The sequence below is a fragment of the Parambassis ranga genome, chromosome 1, assembly GCF_900634625.1.
Source record: "Parambassis ranga chromosome 1, fParRan2.1, whole genome shotgun sequence".
Lineage (NCBI taxonomy): Eukaryota > Metazoa > Chordata > Actinopteri > Ambassidae > Parambassis > Parambassis ranga.
In genome coordinates, this window is record NC_041022.1 from 22,540,813 (window position 1) to 22,552,866 (window position 12,054).

At 44.1% G+C, this 12,054-nt stretch overlaps 2 protein-coding genes across 2 annotated transcripts; one reads left to right on the forward strand and one right to left on the reverse strand.

The window, feature by feature from the left end:
• The first annotated feature begins 1,494 nt into the window (after nt 1–1,494).
• Nucleotides 1,495–4,288, forward strand: lgsn (lengsin, lens protein with glutamine synthetase domain). Its single transcript, XM_028410678.1, has 4 exons — nt 1,495–1,518; nt 1,728–2,412; nt 2,768–2,934; nt 3,095–4,288. The coding sequence occupies exons 1-4, from the start codon at nt 1,495–1,497 to the stop codon at nt 4,286–4,288; spliced, it is 2,070 nt and encodes a 689-aa protein (XP_028266479.1).
• A 145-nt stretch (nt 4,289–4,433) lies between these two features.
• Nucleotides 4,434–11,959, reverse strand: LOC114438807 (protein FAM83B-like). Its single transcript, XM_028410379.1, has 5 exons — nt 11,818–11,959; nt 11,123–11,594; nt 9,483–9,647; nt 7,809–7,933; nt 4,434–7,443 (listed from the first exon to the last, which is right to left on the reverse strand). Exons 2-5 carry the CDS (start codon nt 11,558–11,560, stop codon nt 5,367–5,369), a joined length of 2,805 nt encoding a protein of 934 aa, XP_028266180.1. The 5' UTR covers nt 11,561–11,594; nt 11,818–11,959; the 3' UTR covers nt 4,434–5,366.
• Between the last annotated feature and the right edge of the window lie 95 nt (nt 11,960–12,054).

Consider the following 12,054-nt stretch of genomic DNA (forward strand, 5'->3'; position numbering starts at 1 on the left):
GAAGCTGATCTGTGTGGCCACTGAGTCCTAAATCTTAGGCCGTTTGATGTTAAAATCTTAAGTCATCAGCCTCTAATGAGTCATTGGAGCTGAGTCAGATAAGATGCAACAACATGACTGTGGAGGTCTATAAAAACACACACTGTTACAGACACTGTAAGTGCTTCAGGAAATTGTAATGTATACATTGTTAAGAGGTGATTCATTGATTTATACTTTGGCTTTATGGTATGTAGCCTCATTTCTGATGGATTTGCAAGCACTTTGCAGTGGTATGGGTGCCTCGGGGGACTGTCCTGGCCCCCTTCCTCCTAACCCTTTACACGGTGGACTTCAGGCACAACACTGACGGCTGTCTGCTGCAGAAGTTCTCTGACGACACAGCGATTAATTGGTCTCATCAGGAAGGGGCACTCCTGAAGACCTTCTATGAGTGTGGTGGCTTCAGTCATCCTGTACGGTGTGGTCTGCTGGAACAGCAGCATCACTGAGAGGGAGAGGAAGAAGCTGGACATCAGGAAGTCCAGCTCTGTCCTGGGCTGCTCTCTGGACTCAGTGCAGGAGGTGGGTGACAGAAGGGTCCTGGCTAAACTGACATCCATGCTGGACAATGAGTCCCACCCCCTGCAGGACGCCCTGTCAGCACTGCAGAGCAGCTTCAGTGGCAGACTGCTCCACCCTCGGTGTGTGAGGGAGTCTGTCCACTTATCTGTGCAATATCTGTTATTATTTATTTATTATTTATATTTTACTACTACTGTGTCTCTGCTGTTGCAATAACTCATTTTTCCTATTGTGGGACAAATATAGACAATATATATGTTTAGTTTAGTTATTACCACAAAATCTATTCTTCATGGAGAATGGATTTTCCCAGGGATTACAAAATCACATTCTTACTAAAAATCAATGAAATTTTATTTTTTAAGCTTTATTATTACATAAGAAAAATCATGTGATAAACCTAAAAACTGCTTGTAAGTGTCCATTATAAAAAGCTAGGGCCTATATTAAAATTATTAAAATAAACAATATTCTGATTGTAGACTGTTTGTGTCTGATGATGTCAGAACTGAAAAAGAAAAAGTGTAATGTTGCTTGTAAAGTTTAGTTTTTAAGGCAAAAATCAGATCAATAACAGCAGTTATGTGTGTTTTTATGTCTCTGGAATAAATACTTTTGCGCCTTTATTTTTCTAGAAGCACAAGCCTAGCTGCTGAGCTCTGCAGTTTCACTCTGCATTGACACAATGGCGACACTGAATTGTCCTTGTGGGCAGCCAATGAGCTCAAAGCCGCAGTGATTCAGTGTTTGCTGGTGGCCGGTCGCTGCCAGTTTCCAGCTGGACTTCTGTAGGTGCTGGGGGACAAAAAGAATTTTCTAATCCGTCACCATTGTACCAATTGTCTATAAAAATTAATGTGCGAGTGAAGCTCTGTCTTCACATGAGGGCTATCAAATTCCAAATCACAGTTCATGAGTGCAAACAAAGAAATGAATGACTCTGAAGAATTCAAGGTAACAACTCCACATCTATGTTTTCATGGGAAATTTGCTGTGGAATATACTGTGGGTGCATACATCAGGCTGGACTGTGTTTAAAAGATTGTATTTTCAGAATTTTCTAGAAAGTCTTTTTATTCAGTCTCACAGATTTGACGGGAACCTTCATATAAACTTGACCATCTCTTACCATTTTTGTGATAGACCCATTGTGTGTTTTGCAGGAGGCCCCAAGTAGAAGCAAAGATCAGATAGATGGCACAGGGATGAGCCTTGGCAACAGGAAGGGGGTGAGAGTGACAGGAAAATATGTGCCACCAGTGGACTGGAACAGCAGAAGAGAAGGTCCCTCCATCGTCCACTCTCCCAGAACCCCGATACCTCCAGACACCCCTACAGTGATCTCCATCGGCCCTCTGCCTCACAGGCCCTCAGTGCCAGTTGATGATCCTGGGCTGGACGAAGGGGAGAATTGGACAAGACCAGCATCCTCTCAGACAAAGGTGTCCCATGGTGAGATGGCCGTTCCTAGGCAGACCATGGAGGAGCTGAAGAGCATCCTGAGAGACAGTCCTCTGCTCAACATCCGGGGAAGAGATGATGGAAAACCAGGAAGTCCCTATACATACCTTCATGGGAGCAGCAGCAGTGGCAGCAGTGGAGGTGGAAAACCTGATGGACGGCAGGATGATGGAAACCCTCATAGGGCGTTCAGCACCTTCAAACCTTACTCTGATGCTTCCAGAAGGGGACCCAGTTCCAGAGAGAGCAAACCTATTCAGCCGCCTTCCACTATGGATTCATCCAGCTCATTCAGGTTTAGTGCCAACACAAATAGGCAGCCTGGAGTCAGGACACACACACACACCAGCAGCAGCTCCTGTGGAGAGACTGAAACTTCTCAATCAGGTTGGTGAAAAGATTATTACTTTCATCTCAGGATAAAGTGTGACAAGATGCTCTATTGTTTAGCTTTCTGTGACTTTAATTGGATTAGTATGGAGATGAATGACCATTACAACAGGACCTACAGCTCTTTTGAGCCTAAAAGACATTAGTCATTAATTATTTAATCATACTTTGGTTGGTAAATAAATTTTTGTAATGTATTCGTCAACACCAGTAAGTTAATGTATATATCAGTTTTGGCTGGTTTGGTCCTAACACCCATGATGCTTTGTGTTTTAAAATGTGTATGTGTTTTTTCACCATATTTAAAACTAGACAAATGTTGGTGCAGATTGATTTTAACTCTTTTCCACAGATAACGGAAACGACACTGTGGAGATCTCTGGGAATCAGAGGTTCATTGCCGCCATGGAGCAGATCAAGCAGCAGATCGCCCGAGAAAACATCAACTTTGTGCGCTTCGAAGCCACTGACCTCCATGGGGTGTCAAGGTCCAAGACAGTGCCTGTCCGCTTCTTCCATGTAATGACCTTACGTTTATCTATAGTAGGATAAAGCCAGATATTAGGTGTTCATCTGTGCTGGAGTAGACCAAGCCAGCTCCCTTGCTTTAAGTGTTTATGCAAAGCTAATCAGGGTTGTTTGCAAAAAAGTGTGTTTATTGTAAATGTTGCTTTCACAGGAGAAAGCTGTGTATGGGATACCAATGCCCAGGAGCTACCTAGAGCTGACCCTGAGTCCTAAGAGTAATGAAGTGGACCATGCCAACACCGCCAACTTCAGTAGCGATGTCCTTCTGATCCCTGACCTTTCCACCTTCAGAGTCCTTCCCTGGGCTGAGCAGACTGCACGGGTCATCTGTGACCCCTGCACTGTGACAGGAAACCCCCTGCGCACTTCTCCTCGCCTCATTGCCAAGCAGCTCCTCGGCCAGCTTCAAAGCTTGGGATTTTCACTGCACTCATCCTTCACCTATGAATGCTGTGTGCTAGGAGCGCCGGACCGAATTGGACCAAAGACGCTGATGTTCCCAGCCACCACCCTGCTCAGCAATCATGACCTGCCATTCTTCCAGCAGCTTGTGGACAACATGTACTGCATGGGTGCTGACATTGACAGCATCGCTTCTGCAAGTGGCCCTGGTCAGATGGAGATCAATCTGAGGCCCGAATTCGGAATTGCAGCCGCTGACAGTGCCTTCACTTTCCGCACTGGTATCAAAGAAATGGCTCGTAAACACAGCTACATTGCCAGCTTTTTCACCGATGATGGTCTGTACAATGCTGGGGTGCTCTCTCATAGCTTATGGGATGCCAATGGGCGGCGCAGCCTCTTCCACAGTGGAGAGAAGGCAGGTGAGCTCTCTGAGATTGGCAGGAAGTGGCTGGCTGGCCTCCTTACCCACTCTGCTGCCCTGAGCTGCCTGATGTCCCCTGGACTGGGCTGCCGGAGCCACATTGCCAAGACGATCAAAGACCCCAAGCGGATGCTGTATGCCTCCTGTGGCAGCAATGACAACAGCAGCTCCTTTAACATCAAGTGTCATGGTGGGAGGGAGACCCACATCGACAACAAGCTGGGCTCAGCCATGGCCAACCCTTATGTTGTACTCGCAGCCACGGTGGCCGCAGGTCTGGACGGTATCAGACGGAACCTGAACGTGGACAGCTATCTGAACAAATCTCCCAGTCAGCAGAAGGAGTTTGGCATTCCTGTGAAGCTTGATGACGCTCTGGAGGCACTGGGGGAGGATCACGTCATCTGCAGCACCCTCGGAGAGCCGTTTGTGCAGTATTTCATTGCCATGAAAAAGTTTGAGATTGAGACCCAGGAACTAGATGATGAGAGGAACAAGTGCCTGGAGTATTTCATTTAGACATTATATGACATGACACACACCTCCTCCTGCCACACAAATAAAAGCATGAGAAACAGCTGCTTGAATGTAAGAGTGCTTTTTATACACATAATAAGATACTGATACACTATTATTATAATATAGATTTAAAATAAAGGCCTAACTGTGCAAAGAAGTGTTGTCATATTTTGTTGTTTTTTTCATTGTCTGCAGTGTGCATGGTCACCTCTTGGGGTCGCTAGCTTGGCTGTAATAATGCAGAGTACAGTGCAGTGGGCTCTATGTATTCTAACAATCCAAACTGAATTCCACATGTGATTATCTGTCTTCAGTAATATAAAGCCCTACAAATAATCACAGGTCTGATTATCCCACCTCCTTTTTTATGTGGTGTAAATTTTTGCTGTAAAAAAGTTTTCATGTGTGGGTGAATTTACAGGAAATACAAGAACACAGTGACAGTATGACATTATAGGTGACTTTCATCAAAACAATTATGAGCATAGCTGCTGAAGGCCAGGTGATCAACACAAAACATCCAAAACAACAAGTAATGAGACCTTCAACGACCTTTATTACCTGCTGTCAAGATTAAACTTTGAGCGAGGATGCGTTTATATGTAACGCATATGTTATATTATATGTAACAAAGGGAAGGCCAGCCATGACCGTCAAACTCATCAAAACATCAGCTGCATTGAAGAAACTATTTTACACATATTTTACACATATAAAATCAACATACAGTAAATGCAAACAACAAAATACATGTGGGTTCTCATCTTTGGATTGTACATTTTAAAAAAGTAGCTCATGTTAAAAAAAACTAAACTTTAACCTAAAGAACCACATTAAGTAAAAGACATGTTATTAACATCCATTTTTACAGTTCACCTCACTTCTTTATTTTTCAGTGTGTAGAAGAGCTTTTATCATATTCACTGACTTTACTTTTGACTTTACCAGCCATCCTTCAGAGTGCTGCATAGACACTGATAAGGTCTGTGGCATCCTGTGAAAGACGCAGCTCAGCAGTGTGTAAACAGCCTGTGTGGGAGGCAAAATCAAACTAATAAACAACAGAGGGGTCAGGCCGTCACTTTTTGCTGATTAGGTTTCCTACTCTTTGCATGAATCTTCCCAGCTTGTTGTCAGCGCCACTTTGAGTCTGATACAGTGAATGTTCAGAGTCACGCTGGTTCAGAAAAGAGTTTCTGTCTTTCTCAGCAGAATACACAGTTGTAGTTCTCAATGACTTATCCAGGCGAATGTTTTCAGTAGTGAGCAGGTACTCGTACCGGCTGTAGGCCTTCTCTCGCTGATAGACAGTGACTCCTTGGCCTTTGTCCTCCTCTACTGGGGGGGCAGTCTTCTTTTTGCTGGAACGCTGAGGAGCCAACCTTTGGAATGGAGATTTGTGCTTCTCTGTCTCTGACGGAGTACCGACAGAGTTCTGCGACCTGGGGATGCTCGGTGATTGTCCTTTCCTTGCTGGTTGTGGTGCAGCAACTGCCTGAGAGTTGTCTACCTTGAGGGTCTGGTTTGATCCAGAGGTGCTCTGTGATCTAAGCGAGGCCCTTCTTTGGAGGGACTTCTCCTCTTTTTTGGAGGTTTTCTTTTCATCTGACGAGAGCATGGACTGTACTTTCATTCTCATTGAATTCCTTCTCTGGAGTGCTTCCTCTCGCTGTGTCTGCCCTTTCTCTGTGCGACTACTCTTACCCTCTGCTGTATGCTGAGATCCCGTAGAGGCATTTAAGATCTTTGGAACAGCTTGGCCTTCTTTGGAAACAGATTTCTTTCCTTCTCTGGGTGTAGTTGAGCTTATGCTGTTGGCTGTCTTAGAAGCTTGGCTTTCTCTGGTGTGATCCCGACACTGTGAATTCAACGGTAAACTTGATTTGACGAAGTTCTCCTTTGGAACCGCTTTTTCATCTTTGTAGATCTCGTTTCTCTCTTTGAGCCCTTGGTCCACACGAGTATTTGAACCCTCTTTCTCTTCAGGGATCTCAGTCAAAGATTGCATAGCTCTAAGGTGCTGCAGACTTAGACTGCTGGACTGCAAATGAGAGTTCTTGTTGGCTGCATCAATCAGTTTCAGATCTAAATCAGCAGCTGATGTGGTCCTGGAGAGAGGCTCATGCCAGTCATATGTCAGCATTGTCTTTCGCTCTGCAGCTGTTTTGATGTCGTAATGAGAAGCTGATCGTTTGTCAGTGACAATGTGCTCTCCTTTGTCACCTGTCATCCTGGCCTCACTGTCCTCCAGGTTGTGGCTGTCTTGTGCATTAGGCCCTAATTTTGCCATGCTCTGCTGTATGTCCAGACCTCTTAATGAAGACATATATTTATGTCTTTCTAGAGACGGATATGCAGACCTCAAGGATTCTTGGCTTTGCCTGAAATTAGCATGCTCCTGCAGACTGAGCCTCTTCTGCCTCATTTCCTCCATTCTGGACCTAATGTCTCTCGACCTGCTGTGAATCAGCTGTGACTGCAGCTCATTTAGGCCTGTGTGACTGCTATGTGGGGAGATCATAGGGGATAACGGATCACATGATGAATCTAGAAGCATATTGTTCTCATTAAAATATGTGTCGATCTTCCACCTGTGGAGGGACGTTTCAGAGTTGAATGGAATTAGATGCTGGTCCGTGCCGTAGCGAGTCTGGTGCCTGAGGTGTTGCTGAGACAATCGATTTGTTAGCGGCAAACCTGACCCTCCCCTCAGATTAGATCCAGGAGCATATCCAATGTCCTTGGTTCCCATTCTCAGACGAGTCAATGAACTTAACTTCTGAAGTTCTCCTCCGTAACTGTGTCCCCTCACCAGGTTCCCCATGTCAGGACAGTGAGAATGATTCAGCCTGTCCTGCACACTCAGGCCTCTGCTCAACATGGAGCCATTGTTAAACCTATCATCTTGAGAACTTTTCACAGTGTTCACTATTCTGGACCTCGTGTGAATTTGATTGAGAGACAGCTGGCTGGAGTTTGGGCTCTGCAGGGTGTCTCTAAGGTATGTGACAGATGATGATCTGCCATTGGATAGGACTGCAGGGACTGTGGAGCATGCGTAGAGTCTTCTAAACTCTTCATCATAAGAACAAACCAGCTGTCCTGTGACTACCAGAACCATGCTCAGGTGGATCTTCTCAAACGACCATGTGTAGCTGAAAAATGAAATGGAGAATCAGAGAACACATAGATTGATCTGAAGAAGACATTCCCGCGTGATGTGTGTCAGGAGCAAATATAACCTTCCCTCCTAAGGCCTGACTGTGGTATAGGAATTCTGTCCATATATGCAAAGTTATATGGAACTTTTTTATTGTGACAACCTCACAGCAGACTCATGCCTAAAGCTGTCAACCCTTAACTGGATTTTAGAGATCCAAAGATCACATGTCACTATATGTAAACAATAGTAGGCAAAACTCATTGTGTCTTTCCAGAACGGAAATATGGATGTTGATTTAGTGCTCTTTAGTGCTACTGAGACAGACCTCTGAATTTTATACAGAAAGGACTGACTCACCTGTATGTTCCATACAAAACCGTCCGGCAGTCCACCAGAATGAACTTCTGCTCCAAACCACCATGAAACTTTATTCCAGACCGACACTGATACTGTGGCCCCTGAACAGTCCGAACACGGAGGTTCTGTTAAAGAAATAAACATGAATTGCTAATGTTGTTTAGCTTGTTTTGGCAGATTTCACATATTTTTTCCACCTTACTCAAAGAAGCCTTTACTGTAGTGAAATGAACTTGACCACACTGCATTTGCCTTTTATACACTCACTGACATAATAATGCAGTTTTGATGTGTCCCTGGTTTGTTCTGCTGTTAGCAGATTTCCAGGTAAACACTTTTCCAATTCACTGCACAAGAAGCTGGAATGTGGCATTGCCTGTTTAAAAACCAAGTTTACACATGACTCGTTTCTGCTTAATTAAACAGACATTTACACCAGAAATACTTCTGTACACTTCAACATGATCATTACTGTCTGGATTACTGGTTTGGTAACTGATGTTAGCCTTTCTGTACATCAGAATGACAACTGACTGTGTCATTGTGTACAGTGAACATCCTTATCGCTAAATGTGTTGTGATGTTTACTATGACTAAGGATGGATGGACATCCACAGAGATACATGTATTCTGACCAATTTCACCAGTTACACTGTGTAGGATTTGCAATAACACCCGTACTGTAGTTTGTTTACAGACTGTGAAACAGAAAGGAAAAACTGCACAGGACAAAGAACAGACTACAGCCTGATGCAGGAACATCAGTGGGTGACTGCAGTGCTCCATGTACAGCTACTGTCTGTGCGTTTGTTATGCTTGAAACAGTCTTTCAGTATCAAGTTACAAAATTATGGTTGAGAGATTATGATAAGTGATCCAACAGTTCACATGTGATGAAAATAAGCTGTGGATAATGTAGAAAATACAACCGGGCATAATCTTTACATAAAAAGGAACTCAATTCTGATCTGTGATCGCCTCTGACTGTGACCCAAATCATGCCAACAAAGGACCTCACTGTGGGGCTCAAGCCTTTGGCTGTCTCTTCCTGTTGTGCTTCACAGATGCAATAACTCACGTCGCAACAACCTCACAAAAAATGGTTAGTTTTTAAGTAGAGCAGTAGGTTACTGTTTCCTTCTCCTCTAACACACCCTTAGTGATCGACTCGACATGATCAAACCTGTGTGTCAGTTGTTCTGAGGCTGATATTTTGATGTAGCTACCGGCTAGGCACTTTGTAGACAGATCACAAAGCCAACACTGTGTTCTCTCTGATGACTTGTTGTTTGGACTGTTGAAACATCGCCCCGATGCTGTTTAACAGGAAAATCCAGAAGCGCCAACAGTTCCGTCCTGCGGCGGCTGTCTCATATGATAATTACAGGTACAAACACAGCAGAGAATTGCTGGTAAATGACAGAGTTTCCACCGGGGTGTGGAGCAAATGTCAGACTTAATCTGCTAAATGCTTGTGCAAATAGCAGAAAGGTCATGTCACAGACTAAGGCTCAGGCTCAGGGAATACAAATGTATGGATATTTGTTTTTGTTTTAAATGTCAGAAAATGACCACACCATATATCACTATGGTGTACACTGTTCATGTGTGTGTGTGAGGTGGTGGTGGTGGTCACATTCATGGTCCTACACGCCACAGTGTTGTGTTTCTCACCTTAAGGTCGTGGATGTTGATGCCCACTCTGTGCGACATGATGAGGAAGCTGTTGAAGTGGGCATCATCCAGAAGCATGTAGACCACCACCCCCCTCAGAGTCGCACTGATGATCTCTTTAAAAATGTCCACATCAGTGAAGATGTCCATCGCTATGGCGATAACCTGAAGGCATAACAGACATATGGGCACACTTAGAATGCAAAAACACACTGGATCATAATAAAAGATTTGGTAGGCTTATAGAATGGGGATGTAATGCTTTTTTCTGCATTGCTTAGATGTGTCCCACTCACAGGGCATGTTGCTTACTTTCTGTGTATTGACTTAATAAGAGGAGTGCTTCTCACATCTAAAATGTAAGAACAGGACTGTTTTATACTTGTCCTGATAAGGATCAGAGCGAGTTTTACCTGTTCCACTTACAACCGTTACAGCTACGTCACTGTGTGCATGCATTGATCAAAATGCTCCACTTCTTGCTGTTATCAGATAGCGGGTATCTGTGGAATGGAAGTCCCTCCCTGCACACACAGACACACACACTCAAAGGAACTCCTTTCACAGTTGAAAGGTCAGCCTTGTGTGTCCGTGTAGCTGAGCAGAGTGTGTGTGGAGTGAAGCTGAGCACAGTATGTACCTCATGCTGTGACAAGACTCATCTTCATTTGTTCTCTCACAAAAAGTAATGACTAATAGTTTGCTGGAGGATCTTTGTCTTTCTTCCAGGATCCTGCAGCTGCAAGTCACTCTTTAAACTTTTCTAGCTGCTGGATATGGGTTTGGTCATTTTGCAATATCTTCTCCACCAAATGTTTTGGTGAACAGATCACCCATCAAATGTGCATATTTTTCCTGCAGCCTGCAGAGCTATTTCTCCATCTCCAACCTTCACACATGAGCACTGCAGAGCCACTCTAATGGTATCTGCTACCAGAATACAACAAGCAATTTTTAACAACTAGGTTTATCTAATGATTAGGTGCATTATTACAGTAATAGTAGATAGTAATAGCTGAGTAATAGTAAAGAGCTACAGAAGTGCAGAATTTTTTCCCCATCAGAATCACATTATAATGTATAAAATTCTCCTGTAGCAGGTCTGTGCTTCTGAGCTCTGAAGTGTCCATCATGATTTTTTTTCTAAACTAAATCTCCTGATTGGAGCTACAGCCCGGAGGAAGTGGATTATTCTGCTGTTTTCTTTGTAAAGTAGCACAAAAGAAAGTATTTATGGCTAATTTTCGATGAATCAGCTATGCTACGAACCACCCTGTAACATCTGCAATATGACAGTAATTAATGGGGCTTGTTGTGATTTGTACTTTTTTGTGTGGAGCAAAAACACTGTTTAGTTGCCTTGGTAACTGACCAAAACATTTGAACTGGTGCAGTCAGCTGTCTGTGTGGTAATGTATACTTAACCCAGCCCTACAGTGTACTCTGTGTGCAGAGAAATATGCAGAATGATGTGTATTTTCCTCTGTGTAAAGCAACGCCTTTCATTGTGCGTGCTGTTGATAAACTGCTATTGTACTTGTCAGAGTGCAGTATTGAGTATCTGTGCGCCACAGGAAGGTGAATCCATGTTTGTTTATCTACCTGACACTTCAGGTATATTTTTAAAAATCTGACCTCACCTGTCGTGCCTCCTGAATCTGCTTCCGAACCACCTCCTTAATGGTGGGCGTGTTCTGCCTGGGTGGGTGAAACAGCAGGCTGATGCTGGTGTCCGTGCCTTCCAGCATGACCTCCGGCCAGCCCAGGTCAAGGTCCGGCACCTCCTCATCTGATTCCGTTGGGAAGTAGGTGGACGGACTGATTTCACTTGTGAGCCGGCTTCCTTCTTGGTCATCCTCCACAACAGGTAGCTCTGCATTGTCCAGGATGAAGAGGATCTCATCCTCTGACAGGAGGTAGCTGATCTGCTCGGCTCGGAGGAACTCCTCGTAGGCCTCTTTGCCCCCACAGAGCAGGCCATAAATAGCCAGGCGGTAGGATTCTTTGTAGTGTGGCTGAATGTAAACTACATCGTCTTCTTCTTTCAGTGAGGACAGACAGGACAGATTGGACTCCATGGATGTCTTTGAGTGTAACAGGCTTCTTCTTTACCTTCAGAGTGACATCATGTTATGTACACTGATTTAAAGGCATTTAACCATAAGACAGAAAATAAAACCTACAATTATGTTGTAATGACGTCTACATCTACAATTAAACAATAAGCTGCCCATAAGATCTTTCAAATGAGGACAACAAACTGCTCAACAATGAGACTTGTGATGACTTCCTCAGTTAGATATCCTAATCTGAAACAAATGTTCAGAGAACTTACTTCATAACTGCCAAAAGAAATCCGTTTTCCAGTGCAATCCAGGTCCTGAACTGTAAGCAGCAGGTTAGTCAGTGTTGGCGTCTGCTCTACAGAAACCAGCAGCACTAGAGAGCCTAGCTCTGCATGCACACGCACAGCCTGTTGTACCTGCCCCGATAGCTTCACTGACAGCTACTGTAACAAGCCCTGCCCACCTCAGCTCACCTGGCTTTCAGAAGCAGGTTTGTTTGCCTATGC

Bases quoted from the DNA above. Each gene is read 5' to 3' on its own strand.
- lgsn (XM_028410678.1), top strand. From the start codon at position 1,495: ATGAATGACTCTGAAGAATTCAAG. The intron at 1,519-1,727 runs GTAACAACTCCA...TGTGTTTTGCAG, and splicing joins ATGACTCTGAAGAATTCAAG to GAGGCCCCAAGTAGAAGCAA. The intron at 2,935-3,094 runs GTAATGACCTTA...TTGCTTTCACAG, and splicing joins TGCCTGTCCGCTTCTTCCAT to GAGAAAGCTGTGTATGGGAT.
- LOC114438807 (XM_028410379.1), bottom strand. From the start codon at position 11,560: ATGGAGTCCAATCTGTCCTGTCTGTCCTCACTGAAAGAAGAAGACGAT. The intron at 9,648-11,122 runs GTGAGGTCAGAT...TTATGCCTTCAG, and splicing joins AGATTCAGGAGGCACGACAG to GTTATCGCCATAGCGATGGA. The intron at 7,934-9,482 runs GTGAGAAACACA...TTTCTTTAACAG, and splicing joins TCAACATCCACGACCTTAAG to AACCTCCGTGTTCGGACTGT.